Below are 26,282 nucleotides of genomic sequence, written 5' to 3' on the forward strand. Positions count from 1 at the left end.
TCAGCAATCAAGTTGCTAGAAATTTCTTTTCAAATGGATCAAAGATATATGAATTACCATACTTGTATTTTATATCTAGAGACTTATTATGAACTTAAAAAAATAAATAACATCCTAAGAAAATTAATGATTGGGAGGCTTTAGTGCACTTCTTGGTTGTAGATCAGCTGATCAAAAATGATCCATTTCACATCCTCATTGTAGATCAATTGCATCAAAAATGATTACAAAGGGCTAGGTAAAATTGAGACATTATGAATATCCTATGCCAATGGTGTTGTGTGATAATATAGCCATTAGGTGAAAGAAAAAGGAAATTATTTTATTATAGAAGAAGCTAATTAAAAAGATATAATAGATAAACATAAATAAAATATAGGTAGGTAATAAAAACTTGTAGTGTTAGAATTGCCTTTTATAAAAATCGGTTCTACTTACTTTGTATATGGTCAAAATAAGATAGATTTGAAAAATAAATGATATAGGCATATGTAAGAAGGAATTAAGAATTGATTTTAGTAAAAATTGTCTCAAAAAAACAAGAATTGATACTTAGAAAGGACGAGTTATCAATTAGGGTCGAAATTAGATCTTGAGGTACAAAACCAAATACCTATGGTGACTTTAAGGTTCTTTGGTAAATTAGAAAATGAAATTTGAGAGCAGATGAAATTAGGTTTTTTTGAGCTTTAATTTTAAAGGATTTGAGTTTATAATGACTTTGTAAGAGCTTGGCAAAATTAGGGTTATTTTGGATGATTCTAGTTTTTGTGAAATAAAATAAGATTGACGTTTTGGAAAATTTTGTGAGTTTTGTAAGAAATTTATAGATAAAAATTTGTGTATTTGTGAGTATAATTATGCTAAGTATATCCTATGAATTTTAGGTTAAAAAATTGATTATATTAAAGGTTATTGAAGTTCAAGTGGGTTGACATCTCAAAAATTAGAGTTTGAGGGTCAGTGAGAATTTCTAAGATCTTCAACAATCTGCTAATTGGATTGAATTGAAAATTATTTATATAGGTAGCAAATTTGATTTTCAACATTTTTTTGAATTTTGAGAGTAATTCAATGGTTTAAAGAGGAGATATTGGCATTGGAGGCTTGGCATCAAGGTTGAAGGAGGCCATTCAAAATCCCAATGGATTATCTTAGATTTTTCTCAATTGAATTCTATTAGAGTTGTTAGGATCTTCTTGTTGCAAGTTCCATTTTACCTTCTAGAGCTAGGTATTCAATGCATTCTCAATCAAACTTCATAAAATAAGATAGTGATGACAACAACAATAAAAGGAGGCCTAGAAGTGCTACACTTGTAGAACTAGTAGTTTGGGGCTCAAAAACAACTAAAACAAGAATGTTGAGATAAATTATCAGGTTGAGGGGTATGTTTGCAATTATGACAAATCTCAGGGGAGCATTTGCAATTAACAAGAATTCAGTAGTATATTTGATATTCTCCCTATTTATTATGCTACTGAATTCGAATGAATGTAATTTTCCAAAGATATGCACCCAATTTTCAATGGAATGTAGGTTCTGTAAATGGTGCAAGCATGCATGGTTACCATCAGTGAGAAGAGCTGATCCAATCCAATCCATAACATTTTGTGCATCCGTTTCAAACTCAGGGAAGTTGAAGTACCGGGTGCCATCGAGACGAAGGGCTGCATCATCCTATTGACATGAAGGGCATGGCCACGCCGATGTTCCAGGCGGTTACGGTTGCTATACATGACAGGACCTCCGACGACGCACTCTTGATGTTAGAACCAATCGCAATCTAGAAATTGGTCAAGAACATCAAATGAAAATCTGACCCAGTTGCTGTTGCGGGGCCATCGCATGCTTGACACCTTCCTCATGGTGAGGACAAGACTTGTCATTCTGGATGTTTGGCAAAGGACGGAACATTCTTGAATTGAGGCGACTCAGGTGGTGACGAATGTGCCGCAGAGCGGTATGAGGCTTCCCGAGCTCTTCAAGAGTATCTTGTTCCGGGTGTGAAAGATATTGACCAAGGCTGTAGACACGAATTTCGGTCCTCCCTCGGCAACAAAACTTTCATCGCTTGCTACTCCACTTTGTCACATTCAAAACACTGGTGTTTTACCCCTCGTCAGTAAAATAGAGGGTGTTTTAATCAGTCGAGGACGGGAAGTTAAAGAATCACGCAGCAATATCTTTCTAATGCCACTTTTGAAATTAATGTACCAATGTAGTAAAGGAGTATTGTACGCAGCTATTCTAGATTCCTTCAATGCTTGTATATTGTTGGCTTCTTATAGTACGCTCACATGGGTGCAAAGAGCAGAAGCACAGCCAGGATGATTTGAATAGGTAGGTCGATGGATACTCTCTGGAGCTTGGCCACAATAGCGGACTCAAGTGTCGTTTTTCTTTTGACAAGAAAGGGAGCCCCATCAATCATTGATAACGTGATTTAAGAAATCTTTGTAATTTGCATTCTGTTTTTGTCACTGCTTGATGGTGTCGACCTTTCGAGTGCCATTTCGTGATCAGCATCGCTCGTATCTTTTGCTCGGTGCCGTGAACGAATCAGGGATAAGCTCTGCAAAAGTTATGTGAATCTCGCAACCTCTGAAATTCTTATTATTTCAGCAGGAGAGGAATTCTTTTGTTGCGATTGACTCGGTTTCCTGCTACTCAAATAGCTGCAACGTTAATTGGAAGGAGTTCAACCTCCGCCCTTTGTTCATCCTTGTTTTGCGTGGTAATGAAAACTGACCACAGGACTCGCCGTGAAATTTCTTCAGCTAAATCACTTGCTTGTGTTGACACGGAAGATGAACTGTAACGAGAAAGTGAAACTCGTTTTCACGGAACAGATCATACGAGATCGACAACCCTGCAGCAAAATTTGAGGGTTACTCTGATCTAGGCTACTTGAGCTTACCTGTGACGTGTTGATGCCAAATATGCAGCTGCTTGGCGATTTACCGTTTCTTTGATAGTGTTAGAGAAAATCCAATGAACGTCATCGTCCCAGCTTGTTTAAATATCACATGGCAAAAGAGAATCACATCACCGTAGCATCCATCCAGAGCTTGAAAAATGTATCAAGGCTCCAGCATGGCTTAACCCCAGCGGCAAGCATCACTATGAATGTAGGTTGCACAACACTTCTCTAAACCTGCATAGGGCACAAGATTAGTGGAAGGATTTTCTAGTCACCACAGCTGCCCGTTGCAAACCAGCACGGAGTCTGGAATAGTAACTTATGGCCAGACTATTTCAAAGATAGAATAGTATTCTTGAAATAATTATTTTATCTATAGTATGATCTCCATCAGTAGAACAGAACCTGCGTGGGCACCGCACGCTGCAATGGGGCTCGCAATAATATATGCCAGCACTGCGCGCTTTCATAGGCAAATTGGCTCGCAGAACAAAGAGCATCCCGATGTCATAACGAGACAACAAGCTTTCAGTTTCTTTCTTAACATGTCTCCAATAAATCTGGGCTGATGCCGTTGTTGGGCAGCACTTATCACAATTGCGCTCGTCAATCACGTCAAGATCGAAACTCACAAACGTGAACATTAAAGCGTTTGATTCCCGCACGTGATGATTAGGGAGTCCTCCTCTTACCCACGGGATTAAGCAACGTCCGCGAATTTCCGGTTCTGTGCCTCTTTGTTCGGGAGTTTCTCCATATTTCAGGCGCTGTTGCCGCCAGACGAAACATTTGTTGCCGAGCTCAGTTACGCTGCAAAGCATCTGGAAGGGTCATAGTGTTGTGTCATCCTCGCAACAAAGTCCTCTCTGTATGAGCGAGACATGACTAGATCGACGGAAGAAATGAGAAATGACCTCGTGGTCCGCGACGAAGATGCCCTCTTGACGCTCCCACGAGTTTCCGATTTTCGGTGGATTTGCAGCATCGAGTACTTTGACTTGAATTGCGGCATCACATGTCGATGAATTTATCTGGCCCACATTCATTCATGTCTATGGATTGTTATACTAAAACCAGAAGATCTCTTTAAAGGCTGAAACAAACACTGGTATGCTTCGGCGAAATCCTTCTTCCCCAGTGTCCCAGCTGAAAATTGTAATGAAATCCTGATGTATACACATTCATACATACACACATATCAATAAGATTATGGTTTATACTTATATAAAAATTAATTAAAATTTATCTAAGATTTGATTAAGATTTGGTTAGGATTTATTTAGGATTTATTTTTGATTTAAATAAGATTTGACTAGGATTTGATTAAGATTTGTTTAGAATTGATTAGAGTTTGGTTAGAATTTGTTAAGATTTGATTAGGATTTATTTAGTATTTGATTAAGATTTGATTAGAATTTGATTAGATTTTGATTAGAATTTCTATTTTAATATTTTATTAAGGTTTTAATTTTAGTATATTTTTGAATTTCTATATTATTTTTTTATGATTATTTAAAGGGTCTCTAGGAATACTTTGTGTTTCTTACATAATTTGTTTGAAATTTTGATTGAATTTGATCAATATTTTATTATATTTGCTAATCTTTAATTATAATTTGTTTAAGAATCTATTAGAGTAGTTAAGACTTGTTGTTGCAATTTTCCTTTTATCTTCCATAGCTAGGTGCCCAATACATTCTTAAGCCAAATGCGACGTAATACAACATATACTTGGTGAACCTGACGTAAAAAGCTTGAGGTGGAAGGTAATTAGAAATTTTTCTTGGTTTATTTGAATTATGGAGAAGGAAGGCAAGAAGATGGAAGGATGAGTTTATGATAGTCCTTGAAGTAGAGTTGGAAGTGGTGCTTCAAGTAGAGTTGGAAGAAGAGGTTCAACTGAAGGACAAGGTATGTATTTTGACTCCAACTCTATAAGCATGTTTGAGGCATTTGCCTTATTCATGCAACAACATGTTAAAGATTGCAAAGAGGGTATAGCAAACAAAGGATTACAAGCGATTGTGGACAAAATCAATCAATTTAAAGAGAAGGATATTACAAAGCATCTAAAGTGATATGTAAAAGAAATAAAATTAAAGCATATTTTTGAAAGAGAGATGGTTTAATTATTTGAATTGGCTATTGCATCAAAAATAAGAAGTTATGTGAAGTTCATTATAGGACAATCTAGAGGTTCATGGAAAAATTTATCTCAAGCATTAAAAGACGAATATTATTTAAAAGATAGTGATAGGGTTACAAAAAAGCTATGTTTTGAGTGGATTGAAAGATCTAAGAAGGATCTCCAAGCAACAAAATTATTAAAAGAGTTTGAAAGGTAATATTTGTCTTTATCAAAAAAAAAAAAGACAATTATTAGATCCAAGCAAAGTGGAGTTATTTCTTCAAGCAACTGATGGAGAATTACAAGATGAGTTGAAAATTTTGCTTAAAGATAAAAAAAAAAGAAAAAGAAGGATTGACAACAAATTAGAAGAAAGTAGAAGAGGCAACAGGATTACTTGCAAAAAGAGAAAGAAGAAAGGATAAGGTGGGTGTCCAAAAATCATTGCAAGCATCTAAAGCAAAAATATCTTCTACTCAACTTACATCTATGACTCAACTTTCAATGTCTATATCAAAAAAAGAAGAAATAAGCATAGATGAAATCATACAGGGAATGAGAGATTTACAAATTAAATTTTCAAAACTTGAAGACAAGGATCAAACATCAAGAATGTCAACAATATAAAAATCAGAACCAATGGAAGGTATAGTACATAGGTGCATGTGGTGTGATAGCATAGATCATTTAAGAAGGGAGTGTGAAGATTTTTCAAAGACACTACTCAAAGGAGTTGTTTTTTTTAAAGATGGTATGATACACTCAAAAGAGAGTGGAAAAAAATTAGAGACAAATTTTGATAAAGGAAGAATGATGGGATTTGTGGGAGATGCTTTTAAAGTGCATACGATTTCAAGCAATGAAGCATCAACATTTTGGGTGGCAGTAAATCCAAGCAAATGTTTAAGTATAAATCTTAAGTATCAAAGGGAATCTAATTCTTTGTAGTCAAGTACAATGAGTTATGCTAAAAAAGAAAAACTTACCAGAGATGATTTAAAAAAATATTGGCAATAATATTTAGAAAATCATTGGATGGGATGATCTAGTAGATAGATTATCCGTTCATGCTCATATTGCAAGTAGTCAACATGGAGCATTAATAGAAGAAAAACAAAAGAGAGATGTAAATCATGAAGGGCCATCAAAAAGAATCATAAGGGGAAGAAAAACACAACAACAAAAGAATCCTATACATGAAGAGACAATAGAGAATATTTCTACAAAGGAAAAGGAGATTGTGAATGAAAAAGAAAAGGTTCCTACTTATAAATTACAATCAGATATAGAAGCTGTTACAAATTTGAAGAAGATATTAGAGGAGCGGATTTTAAGTGGAAAGGTTGAATTTATAATTGATGAAATTCTAGGAACTGCAAAACGAGAGTTTTATGAAGTTATTATTGATATATTAAAAAGAAAATGGCAATCTATTGGTGATACTATGATATCAAATGCACAAGGTACAAAGATAATAGGAAGCAATGAAGATAAGGAAGTTGAAATGTAAATTGTTGGAGATGTTTCACAAATCAAATTTACAAGGAAAGAAGATATGATTCAAGCTTCTAGTCATTATTCTTGAAGTCATTTGGCAAGGGCTATTACAAAAACTTTAATAAAATTGGGAGAATTAGAAGAACCAGTTATAGCATTGATTGATCATAGTTCTGAAATCAATTTAATGTTGATAGAATTGTATAAAAGGAAAAATTGGCCTATTGATATTGAGCATGGGTGGATGATAAGAGTAGCAAATAATTCAAAAGAAGATTTGTATAGAGCTTATTCAAATATCAAGGTGACAATAAGAGATGTTATTCATGAATAATTTTTTTTTGTATAACATATGTCTACATATCCTATTATATTAGGGCAACCATATATTACTACTACACGAATGGAGACAGAGGTTATGGATGATGGATCAGCTTATGCAAGGATAAGAAGTCAAGATGGAAAGAGGGTAGTGAAATTTTTAACAATTTGTGCAAATCATGGAAGAAATTAGGATAGTTTGAAAAAACATCCTTTGCTAAAGATATACAAAGAATTTGAAGATCTTGAAGATTCAAAGGATTTTTTCCAAACGCCATTGTAAAGTGGAATTGCGATAGTAAAAAGAGTGAAGGCTTCCCGCCTAATAGAAAAGATGAGGATATTATATAATTATCATAAGATGGATATATCTTATTAAAAAATGTAAATAATATTAGAAGGATAGATAAAAAAAATATCAAAAATATAGAATATGAGTTAAAAAAATGTGGAGTGATTGATGAAGATGAATACATATGAGGGATATTTGAAAAATCTTGTTTTGATGATACTATGGATGATTTACAAATATTATTGAATGAAGATTTTGAAGGATGTGATAAGGTAATAAATGTATATTCTAAGATTACAATATTAAGAATCTTGTTCAAATTACTCAATGAAAAGATTAAGATGGAAATTTTAGAACCATCTATTGTACCATATTCCAATCAATGGTTCACAATAGCTAAGAAAAATGGGACATTGAGGTTTATTTAAGATATGCAACCAGTAAATAAGATAACTATTAGAAACATGGGCTCAAGTCCAATGATAGATGAATTTATAGAAGAAATTTGTAGGCAAAGTAATTTATTCTATGAGAGATCTTTATTTGGGGTACAATCAATTTCAATTGTCAATGCAAAGTAGAAATTTGACAACTATGAAGATACCATTAGGATTAGTCAAAATGTGTACCTTACTAGAAAAGGCTATAAATTCTCTGATATATATGATGAATGGAATACATAAGGTATTAAGAAATTTTATTCTAATTATAAAAATATCTTTTTTAGATGATGTGCCAATTAAAGGATGTGAAGAAGAAAGAAAAGATGAGACTTTGGATTTGGAAGCGTATAAGAAGTTTGTAGCATTTCACATTGATGATTGTGAAAAGATTTTGACAAAATTAGAAGAGGCTCATTTAACCTTATTGGAGGCAAAATCAATGTTTGGAATAAAGAAAGTTTTAGTGGTAGGACATATGTGTGGATCATATGGATGCAAGCCAAATATGAAAAAGATTGATGTTATAAAAAAGATGAAAGAATGTATAAACACAACAGAAGTTAGAAGGTTTTTAGGAGCATGTATTTTCTATCATATATGGATACCACATTTTGTACATGTAGCAAATCCATTATATGAGTTATTAAGAAAGAATCAAAAATTTTAATAGAAAGAAGAACAAAGAAAAGCTATGGAAAAATTAAAAAACCTTCTTTCTTTACCTCCAACTTTGAAGAAAGTAAATTATGAGTGCAGAAGGCCAATAGTATTAACAATAGATGCAAGTCAAATTGGTATAGGTTGGACAATTGGATAAGATGATAAACAAGACAATAGATATGTAGTAAGGTTTAGAGGAAGGGTTTTAAATATTAAACAAAAGGAATATGTACAAATTAAAAGAGAATTATGGGATGTAATAATAGCTATAAAAAATGAAAGGGAGTATTTGATCGGTGCATTGGTAGTTATAATAAAAAATTGTCATCCTTTATCGGGTATGATTACGAGTTGTTCAACACCAAATATTGCAATATTAAGGTGGATTGTATATATAAAGTCTATAAATCTTGAATTCAAATATATTTTGAAAAAAAACAATGCAGTTGCAGATATTTTGTCATGAACATAATATAATGATGAAGATGATATAATTGATGATGAAGAAAATATTGATATTGACTTTTATTCAACTTTGTATGCAAGAAGGAATGGATTATCTTTGACTACACCATTTAAATTATTCTTAAAAGAATTATATGATGGTGAATGGTTGTATATAGAAAAATACTTAAGTACATTAATGCGGCAAGAGGGTTGGATGGACAAAGAATTTAAAAGAATTCAAAGGAAAGCATATGGATATTTTCTTCAAAATGGATTTTTATGGAAGCATCCAAAGAAAAGGGGTGGAATACTACAACAAGTTGTAAATGAGATTGAGATGCAACAAAAGATCATTAAGGAATTCCATAAGAGTCGATGGATTGGACAATATTTACTAAGTTGAAAGAAAAATATTGGTGGAAGGGCATGTACAAAGATATAGCAAATTTTGTAGGATCTTATAAAATTTGTCAAGTATATTCAAATATTCGGCATTAAGATGGATTACATCCAACATATCCTTTAGCTTTACATTATAAATGGGTGGTGGATTTGGTAGCAATGCTAATGGGACTTAGAAAAATGAAGTATTTGGTACTTGCATAAGAAGATTTATCACATATAGTTGAAGGACGATCATTAAGAATAAAGGACACTAAAGGTGGATGCCAATTTTTATTGAAAGATGTTATTTGTCGCTATAGTTGTATTGGAAGAATTATAGCAAATAAGGATAAATTGGATGCAAGGGAAGTACAAGAATTCTTTAATAGAATAGGAATTAAAATTTCATTTACAACAACATATAATCCAAAAGATAATAGAAAGAGTGAGCATGGGCATTCACCTATTGTTAAGGCATTTGTAAAGGCATGCAATGGCAAAACACATGAATCACCTAGACTATTATCATTTGTACTATGGGCAGATCGTACAACTCACAATTTAGTAACAGATTATATGCCTTCTGAATTAATGTATGGACAAAAATCAATAATGCCAATAGAAGAAGTAATGCCTATATGAGATATATTACCTTTGAAGGATGATCTCAATATGGAAGAACTTTTAGCATTATAGATTCAACAATTAGAAAGAAGATTTAATGATATTGAAACAACAATAATGAGGTTGAAAGAAGCAAGAGAAAGACATAAAGAAATAAAGAAATATTTCATAAAAACATCGACTACAACCTAAAGCAATTGAAGATGGTGATTGGATGTTAGTTTATGATAGTAGTTTAGACAATCAACATAGCACTGCTAAGAAATTTGTAAAGAGATGGTTTGGATCTTATATTGTGAAAGAAGTATACGACAATAGAACATATTTGTTAAGAAAATTTGATGGTATAGAATTGAAGATACCTATAGCAAGCAAGCAAATCAAATTTTTTAAATAAAGAGGTGAAGACATTTATTTTAATAAAAAAAAAAAATCTACTAGGAGATATTGAAATAGGAGAAGAAGAACAAGTTGAAGATCAAAAATTTGACCAAGATGAAGGCCATTCTACTTAAAAATGATATAAAAAACTTGGTGCATGCCGGAGGATGCATGGATTCATGGGAGGTGGATCAAGGTCTCGAAAAGTAGTGTTTTAGGTCCATTGAGGGATTCTAAAATTTCTTACAATCTATTAATTGGATTGGAGTAAAAATTGTGTATCTAGATAGTAGACTTATTTTCCTACCTATGTGAGAATTTTGAGATCAATTGAATAGTTCCATAAGGAAATATTGGTGCTAGAAATTCTAGAATCAGATTGGAGTAGGAGGCCGGCCAACATCTCAGCAAATATTAGGGTCAATTTTTTTTTTGGTGAGTTCGATCTTCTTTACAAATTTTTTTTTTATAGTCAACTTAATTATTAAGAAGTATACAAAATTTGAGTTAAAATCAATAATTCATTTATTAATTATTGAGGTTTAAATCTGTTGTAGAAATTACTTGAATTTATTAAGATTTGGATAGGGTTTGGTTAGGATTTGACTAAGATTTGGTTAAGATTTGTTTAGAATTTTATTAGAATTTGGTTAAGATTTATTTAAGATTTATTTAGGATTAGTTAGGATTTATTTAAGATTTGGTTAGGATTTGTTTAAGGTTTGGTTAGGATTTGGTTAGGATTTGGTTAGAGTTTGGTTAGGATTTATTTAGAATTTATTTAATATTTGACTAAGATTTGGTTAAGATTTATTTAAAATTTATTAGAATTTTGTTAGAATTTTTTAGGATTTGACTAGGATTTATTTAGGATTTGACTAGGATTTATTTAGGATTTGATTAGGATTTGACTAGGATTTGATTAGAATTTGATTAGATTTTGATTAGGATTTAGTTAAAGTTTCTATTTTAATATTTTATTAAGGTTTTTATTTTAGTATATTTTTGAATTTTTATGTTATTTATTTATGATTCTTTAAAGGATCTCTAAAAATTCTTTATGTTTCTTACATAATTCCTTTGAAATTTTAATTGAATTTGATCAATGTTTTATTATATTTACTAATCTTTAATTTTAATTTTTTTAAGAATCTATTGTTGTTGCAATTTTCCTTTTATCTTCCATAGTCAGGTGTCCAGTGTATTCTCAAGCCAAACACCACGTAATACAACAACGTAATCATACTTCTCTTTTTGAAACATATAGGTGACCTTCAAAATAGAGTAGGTTGTTCTTGAATTTGAATTTAGAAGTATCATAAAACATAAAAGAAATATTCTTGATATACTTAAAAAATTTATTGTTAATATCATTGTTAATATCAATTAAAGAATCAAAAGACATACTTAATTGACTTTGCTTGACAAAGGTTGAATCAACAATCAATGCTAATTTTATTGCTAAAAGATAAAAATTACTTAGGCTTCAAGATGACTATTCTTTGTTGATCAAAAGCAGCATTTTTTTTTTTTTTTTTTTAATGCAAGATAAGAATGTATTAAAAAGACATTTAAGAAACCTTGTTGTTTTTTAAGTTACTATGTGATCTTAAAATTAAAACTTGATAATGACATACTCCAATGAGCTTGGCAACAATTCAATATTTATATTGACCTGAAATATTTAAGGTTCTTATGATTTGTATATATAGTAATTGAACTAGAAATACCTTCTAAATAATGGCGCTATTCTAAAAAATATCCTACAATTATAAAAATTTCTTTATTGTAGATTTGTAATTAATCTTTGCTGATGAAAATTTCTTAGAATGAAAAGCTAGTAGATGGAATTTGTTATCTACTCCCATTTATGATAATACTACATCTAAGGCAAAATCTGATACATTTATTTTCATGAAAAATGCCTTGAAAAAGTTGATACCATATAAGATTGGTACTGAAATAAATTTTTTCTTCAAAGCATTAAATAATACTTTTGCTTCTTTATTCTACTTAAGTTTGTCTTTATAAGTTAAACATGTAAGTAGGGTTGCAACTCAAAAACAATTTTGATGAAGATTTAATAATAATTAGCAAAGCTTAAAAAGCATTGTACATCTCTTATTATTTTTAAAATCATTCAATTTATAATAGTTTGGATCTTCTTTAAATCCATCATTAATTCTTTGTTGGAAATGATGTATCCTAAGAAGTCAACTTCAATAATGTGAAATACACACTTCTCCATCTTAGCATATAATCTTGCATCTCTAAGTTTTTGTAACATACAATAAACATAAATTTTATATTTTTTTATATTCTTAAAATAGATTAAAATATCATCTAAATTTAAACCAATAAAATTATCAAGAAACTCACAAAAAATATCATTCATAAGATGTTAAAAAGTGGTTGGTATATTTGTGAGTCAAAAAAGCATGACATAATATTTAAAATGTCCATACTTAATTTGAAAAACAATCTTTCAATCATCACTTTTTTTGATACAAATAAAATTATATGCTATTTATAGATCTATTTTTATATGGATCTTTATTTTATTGAATTGATCAAGAAGTCTTGAAATAAGTGATAGAAAATATATTTTTTTTTATGGTAATCTTATTAAGTCCTCAATAATTTATGCACACATGCAGAGATCTATCTTTTTTTTTCACAAATAAGATAGAAGCTTCTACTAAAAATTTTGAATGGCATATGAAGTTCTTAGCCAAGTTTTCTTTAATATACTTCTCTAGTGTAGTCAACTCATTTTGCAATAAGCTATAGATTGGTCCAAATCGTGGTTGAGCTCCTTCTTGCAAATGAATTGAACAATCATAGGATCAATGCTTTAGAAGAATATTTGCATTCTTCTTTTCAAAAATATCATAGAAATCTTGATATTGATTAGCAATACAACTTAACGTCTTTCCACCATCAAAAATAGGCATGGCATATATAGCAAAAGATGATCTTTTTTTTTGCCATAATAATAAATACTTTTATACTTTCCAATAAAGATTTGAATATACTAGGCTTATGTATTTTTACTTGATTAACAAAATTTTAGATTAAATTACAAAAAAAATTAAAATTAAAAGAAATCCAATTTATCTAAGAGTTATATATTTTTAACTAAGATAATCATAAAATAATTGGATTGGAAAAAGGTCTTTAATTTCTACATCTAAAGAAACAATTTCATAGGTTATATCTCTAGAAGACAACAAATGACTACATATGATTTCTACATGTGCAGATTTAGTTTTTTTGACTAAGAATATCTCTTGTTTTTTGACAAAGACTTCATCTATAAAAACAAATTTAGGCTCTTGAATCTAACAAGGCTAAGACTTTGTAATTTTTTTGGTCCTAAACATATAACTATTATAAAACAAGGCAAAAAATCTAAGGAGAAAATAGGACCTTTAGTAGGTGTTGCATATAATTTCAGCTGCATAATCCATGTTATAGTTGGAAAAACTTATTTTTTGACATATTGTCTTCTTTGGCAACCATGTTATTCGTTTTGTGATTGCATTGCTTTTTTGAAATTTTTTGAATAATGTACCTAGCTTCTCCACAATATAAGCATAAAATCTTTTAATGATGACAAGTTTTTTCTTATTTAATGAGAAATTTAAAATATATTGTATCAATTTGCATTGGTTTTGGCCTTGATAAATAGGTTTTTTAAAGCTTAAGAGCTATCATCATTAATTGAATTATTCCTCTTCAATCAAATCTTTGTTCTTAATACCTTTCTAATAGTTAATTATTACATGCAATGGCTTAAGTAATAAATTATTTTAAAAAATCTACTTTTACCAATGTTAATAACAAATCTTTGATGTTAACTTTTAATGCATATCAAAAGTGATAAGGACTTTATCATTTCAATTCACATTGCAACCAAGGTTTTAGAATTCAAGAACAAATATAGTAGTTGAGTATGATTCTTATTGTAAAGATAAGAACTTAGTATCTACTACTGTTTTTTTATCACTTTCTTTGAATATGGCTATAAATACTTTTAAAAATAAATTAAAATCATAAAAGAGTCATGAATCCTTTTCCATCAAAAATATAAACTAAAAGAGATCACTTCTAGACAGAAGTGCCCCTATGAATCCAACTTAAGAAAATCCATCAAGGTATTAAAAAAATGCAACTATAAATGGAGCTCAATTTGTTGCAAAAATCCTCAAAATTTTGATCTTTTTCCATCAAACTTCTCCAGCATAGTAATCCTTATCTTTCTTGTACTTATTAGAGCAAAAAAAATTGAAGTTGATTGTGAGGCTAATCTACTTGCTTCTCTCAACTATACAACTTTTTGGCATAGACTCTAGATTTTTTTTTATAGGTGTAAGAATAGTGCTTCTATGATTAGTGTTGATAGTGCGTGAAATTTCCATCCTAAAAATATTGACAAGCCCATGAAGATTTGCAATAGTTACATATTTATTTTCACTTTTATTAAGTATATCATTGATGATTTTTCCTTCTATTTTAAATAACTTAGTAAATCCATAAGTAATATTGGAGGAGGATAATCCACAACCTCTAATGTCAAATAAAAATTTCTATAAAGAGAGGAGTTTTTTTTTAAAATAAAAAATCATTGTTAAAAACTATACAATTTGTTTAAAGGTGGATAGTCCACAACCTTCAAAACATAATAATAGGAGTGGAATGATCCACTGACTTTTAAAATAAGAGAAGAAGAATGAATTAGCACTCTTGTCAAACTATCAAGGACGTGAATCTCAAAGAAAGAAAATTAAATACATTCTTGTGCCACTTAAAAAGATTAAAAGTCATTCAAAAATGGTAATATATTAAATTAGAATGGCTATTGCTAAAGACAAAAAGACTAAAAAGTCTTAAAGCAAGACTAAGAATTAGAAAGATGTTGAAAATGATGAAGTAAGATTCATTCTTGCGTCCATATGTATTATCTAACTAAGAGCTATGTAGCAATATTCTGTAGGACCTCCAACACATGTTGACTTTGCTAAATACATGTCTTAACTTGCAAAACAAGTTTTCTATATGTGGACCTCATAGTTAGCTTGTTCTACAAGCTACCAACATGTATGACACATGGCTAACTTGTTGATTAAGTTTCTAACCTATCAATCAATTGCAAACATATGTAAAGTCAAAATAGTATCTATGAAGCTTCTAAAAAGCTTTTCTAAAGGATATTATGAAATTAATCTAATTTTATCTACTTCTAGATATATATATATATATATATATATATATATTATTATTTTGATAACAAATATATACATAAAAATGATAAGACATCATCAAGATTCAATAATTTAAATATATTTTTTGTTGGATTTAAGATTAATACTTACGTCATTGATTTAAAATACTATTAAATTAACCACTTAAAACTTAATTAGACCTAGGTATATAAAATTATACTTCTCAATTTTGTTGGCAGTGATGTGTTGATTCTCTAAGGGGTGAAAGAATGGAACTCTTGAGATCATATGTAGTGGTGAAGCATGGATAAGGGCTGTAATAGAATAATCAAAAAGAAGACGAAGTGAAATTAGTGTATTTGTTTGCTTCTCATTGACATGACATTGAGTACCTATTGTAAAAATTTAAAAGATTACAAAAAATAAAATAAATGTGAAAGATTAGCTGCAAAGGTATAATCCTATAGTAAGAAGATTTTTTTACATCAAATGGAAGTTGGAGAGTAGTTAGAAAAGAATTTTGAAGAAGAATTAAGAAGAGAGACATGGCAAGAAGAGAATTTTTTGAGAATACCAAATTATGAAAAAATATTTAAACAAAGAAAATGATTAACAAATATGTTGGTGGAAATAACAACTGTATTTTACTAATAATGATAGGTCAATTCAAGATGTAGGTGGGTCTATTGATTATTCCCCTTGATTTGTTCACAGGATTGATGCACACCAACAAAGAAATATTAAAAAGCCAATTACAAAGCACCATGCTGATAATGAACCACCACTAATTATCATCACAAACAGATAAATGTACATGTTGCATTCACAGCACCAAAATTTGAACAATGTTCACAAAAGAGAAAAACGATGTTGAAAAAAAACGATCTGTTTGTTTGTTTGTGTGTTTATATATATATATATATATATATAAAAAAATGATCCTGCAATGAGAATTTTCTTCAAGAGCTCTGAAAAACAAGAAGATATGAAGAACAAACTCATCAACCATGTTACTACTTAGACCATACTCGTTAGGAACGAGAGGTAATGCAAAAGAGTGAATGGTGACGGTTAGCTCATGGGCAGAAAGGAACACATCCACCGCGAATAGCGGCAGTATTTCGATCCTGCACCGCAAATAGCAAAAATCCAGTCCCATCGGGATCATGCGGCGAAAGCAGCAGCATCGTCAGCATGTCCGCATCGCAACGGGATCCGACGCCAGGAGGAAGAGGACTAAGAGGAGCAGGAGGGCGACGATGCCATCGGGATCGACCGAGCCCCGCGTACACGATTCCACACTCGCCGCCCCTGCACAGCTCCACAGCAATCAGCGAGACCCAGCAGGCCTTCTGCGTCGCCACCTGGGGTTTCGGATCGGAGCCATAGTCACAGACCCACACCCGCGCTAGCTCGCTCGCTTGCTTACTCACTCACGCACTCACTCACTCGATCGATCTGTAGCCACGCCAGTCGTTTCCTGGTGGCATTGCGTGAGAGGAGGAGGGAGGGGGATCGGATACCGAGCCCTACTGATTCGAATGTAGACAGATACACATGTCTGTCGGGAGCACGGCGTGGTGGTGGTGTCTAGGCGAGGCCCGACGCTCTTGATCCGGTCCACGCCGCGCAGACTTCGAAGACGTCCAGGATTCGTGAACAGCTACTGCTGTTGTTGTTACCATCACCACCCCCACCACTACTACGGCGGTGCGGGTGTATCGTCGTTGCCTGCAGCAATGGTGGGCGTTGGGCTTCGTTGAAGGCTGGGAGCGAGTCATATGCGGCAAGTCTCCCTGGCACAGTCCCCGAGAGATCCCCCCCCCCCCCCCACCTTACCTTCGCTTGAGCTGCTGCTTCTCCTCCTCCTGGCATCCCAACGACAGATATAACTTGCGCACACTTACACATTTATATATTAGTATATGTATACAGATGTAGATATCTTATTCTATGGCTGGCCCACAAATACAGTTGCCTTCTTTTCTTTCCCAGGAGGTGGCACAAAATATCTCCGGTTCTCTCTCTCTCCCTCTCAGTGATCATCCATCACCACCGCTTTGGCCCTTTGGATATGCATGGGAGCCCACGCTGTTGAAGCAGAAGAAGAAGAATCCATCACCACCACCACCACAATGCTATGGGCAAGATGAAGATGCTGCCGATGCTTTGCTCGTTGTCGCAGTTTCATTGTGCTGGAATTGCCACCTAAAATATATAACTTGGCTTTTAGGGTTTGTTCGCGCAGAAGATCGTTGATATCCCCGTTAGATGCTTTTGAAGACGTATTTTTCAACATGCTTCATTTTCAACAAACCCTGGTGGGTGAAACTATTCGTCAGGATGTTGTGTAGTGGTTGAATTAGAGGTCTCGTACATCCAGTATGGTAAAACATGTTATTATACCAATTGAATTTGGTGAGAATCTCACTTACTATTTTATTTTACATTTAGAAAACTAGTCCAAAATGTTGTATAGGAAAAGATGAGATGGAATGCATTTGTTCCCTGCATGGTAGGAATAGTTCTGTCTACTTGAATTTGCGTTCAGTCCATCTCAAGAAGTGGTGTTTACAAAGGCCAATACTTCTAATGGGAGAGTATTTTTCACTATACAGCGGACTTTTGTAAAACTTTTCTACCATGAATTTCTAAGTAGAAAGACATCTTAATTTAAATATGAACTAATCAAACAAGTAAAATAAATTTATCTGTAGTATAAAATGATAATTCTATTACTATAAATACTACATCTTGGTTTTGTTTTTGAATGGTTTTTTAGTACAAAATTTAAATATATTTTTATTACATTCCATTTAAAACTTTGAAGCTTAATCAGTTTTCTTGATGTGTAAAAATATAAATATAAAATATAGCTTGAGTAAGAACCATTATGTGCCAATTAACTTTTACTATGATGATTTTATTATGATTAATAATTGAATTCTAAATTCTAAAATTTTGAAATTTTAAAAATATTCTAATTAATACTCAAAATTATATATTACATTGTAATTTTTTTCTTTGGTTTTTTAAGTGATAGATTTGAACAGTTCTTTTAATTATAAAACACAAATTTTGATAATTTTTTGAAAAAAAAGATTATTTCTACAAAAATAAATTATACAACATAATATCATTTTTAAATCTTTTAAAGCTAAACTCTAACAAGACAATAACATTTAGATATATATTATTTACATATTTTATTTTGATTTATTATGTTTAAAAGACAAATCAGTCTTAATTTCTTATTTGTTCAAAATTTCTATTAATTAACTATTATTTTTAATTTTTATTGATAGTTTATGTTATAACTTTTTAATATGATATTTTACTATCAAAACATGTGAAAAATAAGTAACTTTTTATGTTTTAAATCAAATTTAAAATTAAATTTATATTGCACGATTTAAAGTTATTGCATTCTACTATACTATTGTAATTAAAAATCATAATGTTGCAATTATTATTTTAGATGTAAAATTTTTTATGTAAAAATAATAAATCATTTAATAATAAAAAGTATATATGTATGTATATATATATAATTTATTTTAATTTATTATTTACTTATTTATTTATTTGGATGTCAAATTTTAAATTTTAATTAAAATAAGACGACTCATTGTGATTTTAACAATGATGCCTAACATAGGATAAACAAAGAATAGTTGTCCATATATAAGAAAATAAAATTATTCTACAAATATTCAAGTAGCTACAACAATATTTCTATCTCCATGTCTCGGGCCACAAATAATAATGGAGATATAAGTTTTAGAAACATACTAATGATGTCTCTTTTCTTACCTATTGATGCAAAGGTGCTTTTAGAGCTTATTAACAACAATAATGACAATGACAAAGTATGTGGCACCGTCTGTGCACTCTTGATATTTTTCAACAAAGAAATGCAACATTTTTTATTCTAAGAGTTTTATCACCATGACATTGCTTTTCTAAACAAAAAAATACATTGTTCATCAAAATGAAATAAGGAGCTAGACAACAATGCTTAGTTAGCAATGACTTAATACCTTCAAATACCATTTCAATCAAGTTTGTGAGCTCAATTATTTTACAATCCAACAAAAAACAATGTTATAGATCCATGGCAAAGTTAATGGTGCAAACTTCAATATTTTGATGGGTTTAAGATTTTTTATTATATAGCTTATAGAACTCTTACAAAGTCTTATTAATGTGTAAAGTAGTAGATAGTATTGAGGTCAATTTTATTAGAGATTAGTCAATAAATGATCAAAATTCTCATTTCTTATCCTTGTAGTAATATGAAAATCCAAAAATTTGAAATCTAAAAATCTTTATTATAACCATGTTGAGCTACAAGAAATCCTTGTAAGTGATAATATTGAAATTATATCACAAAAATAATCATTCATTTCTCATTTAAATAAAATAATATTTTTTTAATAAAATCAACTAATTATACAAATAAAGATATTTTATACACCTATAATAAGTTTATAGTGTATTATATATATATATATATATATATATATGAGTATAATTATCAGATTAATATCATTAATTTTATTTATCTTTTTTTTTTAAAATTTTATTTTTAGCATTTTTATAATACAATCACTAAAACATCAATTTTTTTGAGTATATATATATATATATATATATATATATACTCCAAAATAGAATATAATTAATGTGTAGATAATAGTAAGTTAGATAAAAAAAGAAAATGGACCTTACATCCTAACATCTTTAAAATGGATAGAAGAGCTTATAGAACTCTTTTGAAGCTCCACTATCTTATGTTTGTTTTTGAGTATTTCATGCATAATTATGCTAGATTGTGGTATTTTAGGATTCTAAGATAATGTCATGTTGGACCCAGACATAATTTTTTTTCTTAACATCTACAATTTATTCCATCTTTTAAGAAAGATTATCTTATATTCAAGATATTTTTTTATCTTCTTATATGTGACTTTCTTTAAAAAAATCCTATATTTGAAGAGGTCTTGCAAAATGAGTTTCATATTGCGGTAATTCATCTATATTTCAAATTCAAAATTAAGTTTTTTAAATAGAATCTAGATAGTTTATATACATAACTCTCTCAACAGTGACTAAATGGTCAATAGTATTTTAAATTAGGGATGTAACAATTGTGCAAAATGAATTTATTTTTATACAAAAGCTTTCTAAGGACTCTATTTTTTTAGGCACAAAGGTTACTTATCCATAATTAATGTAGTCGTCTTAGATTCTTTTTATCTTAGGTTTTTTCCAAAATTTGTATTGTCTAGTTTCTTGTTATAGAAGAAAACAACTAGATTAACTTCTATCAATGATGAAACTAGATTTTTTCTGCCATAAATTTAGTATGACTCTTCTATGCCAAATAAGCTATATAAGTATAGTATCATTTTGTGCATAAAAATAAAATCATGTGTTTCATTAATTAAAAGTTAAATCTTCATTAAAAATAGAATTAAAATTTTCTAAATATAAATAAATAAAATATTACTTTTTTATATCAAATACATATTCAATTTTTTTCTTAAATTAATAATTTTACTCTTTAAGACTAATAATACCTATTAAGTTCAAAATTCAACTTTTTCAATTATCCTTAATATTTTTTTCTCCATAGAATTCAAGTATAGTTTTTAGAGCTATAGACACAATTTTAGAAAACCTTCAATTAAATATTTTTGCTAAGTTAGATGGCAATATTGTTGGTCAATTGGTAAGTCTTAGTTATAATGTAAATATTCTAATTGTGAGTTAATATGGTACAATTTAATCTTGATAGGCTTTTGTAGTATAAACCACATATATATTTTCATCCTTTAAGAAATTTAAAAACTGCAATTTAAAAGCTATTAGTTTTAAGTTTTTAAAGAACTTTCCAATCATTTAATTTTAGAAGAGAGACACCTTTCTAGATTAGATAACACCAAGTTCTTAGAATGTTAGATAAATTGTGATAAAACAATAAGTGCCTTCTAATTTAGATTTATACTAATGTTTAACTTCATTTAGAAACAATTATTGTTTTGCCTGGTCTCTAGTCTCCAAATATATTTTTTATTTGACAAGGTCAGGACCAATTTATTTGGAGACTAGAGAGCAGGCTAAACTCTTAGTGATCCTTGATTCAATTTTTGACATCAGATTCTTTTCTTTTCACTAAGAATGTAGAGTCATTTACATATTGTCTAAACATTTTTTGATAAAAGCTCCACGAAACATCAATACCATGTAAGCGATGCTTTTGCAGTTACTCCTTCCTCGATGATAAGCATTTCCTCCACTGTGAGAGAAAAAATTGGACAAAATTGGAAAAAATTGTCTTTCAATTGGACAAAAGTGTGGTAAGAGACTCTCTCGATTTATTCCCAACCAGCAGCAGCAGCGATGGCACCTTCGAAAGTGGATTCGTTGAGCATTTAGTGGTTACAAACTCAATCTCAGTCACCAATAAACCGGGACCATCAGCTTCTCGTGGACTGTCTGTTCCAGTTGCCGTACGATCATCAGCATGACCACTAACGGAGGAATTCGTCAAGATGGAAAAATAAATAAATTAAAAAATTAGGATAAACGTGAAATACAAAAGGGGGGATGAGAAACAAAAGGATCATCATCTTTCTTTGCAAAAGGGGAAGGAAGGGGAAGGGCAGTGAGTGAGTGAGTCAGGGAATAGGGAAATATCGGTCGGGAGTGATGAAGGAAGGAAAGGGGTCTGTCTGTCTGAGAGGCCATCTGTCGATGTCAGGAGTCAAAAATTACGGGCACTTGCCAGATTCATTAGGAAAAATATTGGGCTCCACCGTCTCGGGCTTTACCGCTTCAGCTTTTGGGCCGTGTGATGGATCTAACCCATCTAACGCTAGTCCTCGTGTTGCCCAATGCTTGCTCTCTCTCTCTCTCTATCGATGTATCTATGTATCTATCTAACTCATTGAGGTCTTGCACATCGCCACGCCACCGCTCTTCTTCTTCCCTCTGCCACCCGACGTACAGGAGGGCATCACTTTCAATCCGCAGCGGGGAACATCTGTAATGTGGTGAGGGTGATGGCAAACTGAACCTCGCTCAATCATGCTGGCACTTTTAACACGCTGAAAATTAGTGGCACAAGTGCAGGTTTCGATGGAGTTTCTGGAGCAGCTAATAATATCTGGCCGAGTGTTCCATGGTCTGGCGGCGACATAGCCTGTGTCATGGGCAATGGAGACGCAATCGATGTTCGGAACACACCAGGCCGTTGGATAGATTTCTCGTAGTGAAGGAGCAGTGGTAGGGTGTCGCAGACCATGGGTATGTCGGAAGTTGTTGACAGGAAGCAAGCCTGTGAGGGTTGTTCTGTGAACTAGTATTTTATTTCGGCCATTGAAGTGCGTCGGTTGGCGAAGGGCAATTGATCAGTCTCGCGAGTTCCTGATAGTAGTGATGCCCGCTTTGGAATAGATAGTGCAGGTAGATTATGGCAAAGTATGTGCTCATCGATTCAGATTTTTTGTTCTTATCGTGAATCGTTTTTTGTAACTGTGAGCGCAACTGGTTTTCTGAACTGAACTTGTGGGTATGAGCGCACCTGTGTTGTATTGTCACAGTTGGATCAGGCGTAGTTCTATAGTTTTGATAGTGATGAACGCGAAAAAATCGCAAGCCGACTTTGGATTTGGAGTCACAGCCCATGCGTAGTTACATTTTGTTAAGTGACCTCTCCGTCAGTGTTTTGGATCATTGCCAGCGACATCGCATTGTGTATTGGTCAATTGGGGTCAGCTGAGAATGTAGATTGACGTGTGTAAGTTTGGAGCGCTTCTGGTTGCAACGAATTTAAGACTTAGACGAAACTGGTCGCAGGAAGGAGAATCGGCGCAGTCGGTTTTAGCAAGTAGTATTGTGAGCACAGTTAGAGATTGTTCAGCAACACAGAATATTCCGTAAACGAAAGCCACGTTGTTCATTTTTGTACTGAATGCACCCAGTGTTCATAAAATTACTTTCCAAGTAAGCTTAACTTGCGGTTTAGTCTTAAAGCGGTAGCGCCAGTTGCGGGAGGTCGGCACAGTCCACCTGCTAACCCTAAGTTGCGTGCTTTACAAGCAGGCTAGCTGAGCCTTGAGGTGCGCACCAAGTTGGACGAATCACGCAGGACCACAAATGTTAATACAGGTGGTAAGTGAAGGGAACTGGAGAACAGAACGTTACGAAGACGTGACGGCGCAGTGGGACCAGCCACGCAACATCCTTGCAATATCCGTCATTATTCTCTGATCCAATCAGTTCAGTGTATTTAAGGTTTTATTGTCATCAACCGTCAACTTTCATGCAGGGAGCGTTTAGCGAAGGTAGTCAAGTTAGTGTGCTTTCATGAAGAATCACGCTTTCATCTGTCCACAGCTGTAGAGAGGGAGAGTGTTCGAGTCACGTACTGATTCTTGCTCGTCACATCAATACCTGACCAAGCAATTCGTAGATGCGTAGAACTTGATCCAGGGATTGCACCAGTCAATGTGATTCGTCGGGGCACTACGGTATTGACATGTTTAGACATTACCAAGTCACTAGGGACCTCGAGTCCCAGAGCTGGAGCGAGGCACCGAGTCTAATAGATTTTTCCAAGGAAGAGGGACCTGTATTTGAGGATAGATATGCGCAATGGACGCGACAATACCTGGAGCTCAGTCCACAAACCCAGCCGTTGAGCACAAGACCTAGAGAAAAATGGTTACAATCACGGGATGAATCTAGAATTACAGATGATGGACGATCTCGGGTGGTTCGATGGTCAACGCCATCATCCGTCGCTTCTGTGGAAGTCCGAAGTGGGGATTATGTATCAGATCATCGAATTAATATGGAACGTGCTGCAGTCAGCAGGTATTTGCTATGAACACTTAACTTCTTATGTGAGAGCCTTTTGCAGTGCTTTCGGAGTGATAATTTACCTTGCAAATAACCTGTGCACTATGCCTGGCACATCCCAAAGTTCATAAATTTCACAATCATATGGCAATAAAGTAGCACCGTCTTGAAATGGGATTTGTTTTACAAGCATAAAGTAGGTCTACACGAGGATTTTCTCTAAGCCTGAAGTTTTCAGCCATTTCACGATCAGTCACAACGTGCCGACACGCCGAGTCCGACAAAAAATTGCGGAATTGTTCGTAACGAACTCTTAGTTTAACTCCCAGTTCAGGTCCCGAAGTTTGCGTGAGCATTTGTCAACAATATTTGAAGTAGCAACGTGTGATTCACTGATCGGTGAAGATCCAGTACACTTATTGCAATAAATTAGTTGGGTGGTATAGTTTGTTCGACAATGTGGCTGGAATCAGTCACGTGGGATATCACTCGTAGAGCCGTCTACAATGAAGTGGAAAATTCTCCTCAGTATGTCGGTGATATAATTTGTTCGACAATGTCCGATTAACCTTCAGAGTGTTTGACCAATATTCTGCAGATTTTCACCTGCTGGAAACCAGATTCAGGACTCAACGACAGCATGCTCACAACAAGCGGCGAAGCAATGGAAGCTATGTCTTCCACGACCAGACCTGCCCAAGTTTCTCAGGATATCGTCCCCAACTTCTTCATCAACGAGGGAATCCGGTACCTCTTTGGACAACATGGTGGCCGAAGCGAGTGCTTCGTCAAGTCCACCTTGTCTCAGACGTCCGGACCAGCATAGATCCTCGGTAGTCTGTCCAACATTCTCTATGGATTTAGGTCAATTAGTTACAGACCTGGACGTGGGAGAACAGCGTGGAAGGCTCAGCGGTATGACACCACAGACCAAGCCACAAAATGGGGAGGTTGTGTTCACAGACAGCTCCTCAACCCGGGGTCGCAAGAAGCTAAGAAGGATGTTGGCAGCTTCAAGCACAACCGCATCCGAATGTGAGGACACATCAGCATCGCCTGAATTGACGTTGCCCTACAACGGCAACGCACAAACTGTTCCCACAGGGACTCCACATCCACCCAAGACGTCCGGGAAATCGCCTCCGGGTGGCGAAGAGAAGCACTTGATCCTGCAGGCCGCAACAGCGCTTCTAATGCTATTGACGAATGAGCCCACTCCGTCGTCCGCGGCAGCGCGTCCACCTGGACTTTCGTCGCCATCAAACGCGGACCTGTTGTCCGACATCGACGAATCTGAACGGCGAGGCTCAGCTTGTAGTCAAGCATCGGGCGACGCAGCGACGGGCTCCATTCTTCCCAGACCCTGCACCAAGCGTCGATACCGGCTGATGTCGGATCTGATGGCGGAGACTTCCAGGCTCTGAGTCTCGGAAGACGGGTAGATCTCCGCCGTTGTTGTTGTCGTCGTAGTTCCAGCTTTCACTGGCCCATGCGATTTGTCTGCAACATCGGCACTGTACATACTGTCGTCCAGCATTGAATCTAGACTCCAGACTCTTGTGGAGGAAGAGCAAATTTTGCTGCAGCCACTGAGCAGATTCCCGCAGCCAAGGCTCTTATGCGCTGATTGCTATTCCTAGTGTGGCTGTCCGGTATTGTAAAAATTGACTGTGCTTTGAATGCACGAGGTGCCATGCAATCCAGCCTCACGCTTCGCCGTTGCCAGTGCCGGGAAACGATATTTTCCTCTGTATTCACTCGCTGTCAGAAAACTTTTCTTTTTTATATAAATGTATACATATAAACAAAACACAACCCATTTTTCTTCCCTTTTCTTTTCCTACCCTTTTAATTATTATTGTTGTTTTAGTCATTCGTGTCATGTTGTGGCCTGAACTCACTCCCTCTGCGTCTGTTCACCACCATGAGCTGTGCATGGCTGGTTTCTAAGTATCATTCTGAGCAATTATAAAAGAAAAATAACAATCTGAACCACATTAACAGAAGGTAATGCTGCTGTGGTTTTAAGTAATAAGAAGCTGCAGTTTGAAAAGAGTATGCTGAAATTGCTTTGGTGCAGACAGAAAAA

General features: G+C 33.3%; 1 protein-coding gene across 1 annotated transcript; it reads left to right on the forward strand.

Moving 5' to 3' along the window:
• The first annotated feature begins 22,103 nt into the window (after window positions 1-22,103).
• LOC112280788 (uncharacterized) lies at window positions 22,104-26,022 on the forward strand. Its single transcript, XM_024516621.3, has 3 exons — window positions 22,104-22,383; window positions 23,435-24,208; window positions 24,792-26,022. Exons 2-3 carry the CDS (start codon window positions 23,871-23,873, stop codon window positions 25,615-25,617), a joined length of 1,164 nt encoding a protein of 387 aa, XP_024372389.1. The 5' UTR covers window positions 22,104-22,383; window positions 23,435-23,870; the 3' UTR covers window positions 25,618-26,022.
• Window positions 26,023-26,282: the final 260 nt, after the last annotated feature.

Source organism: Physcomitrium patens, chromosome 4 (assembly GCF_059467195.1).
Source record: "Physcomitrium patens ecotype Gransden chromosome 4, ASM5946719v1, whole genome shotgun sequence".
NCBI classification, from domain to species: domain Eukaryota; kingdom Viridiplantae; phylum Streptophyta; class Bryopsida; order Funariales; family Funariaceae; genus Physcomitrium; species Physcomitrium patens.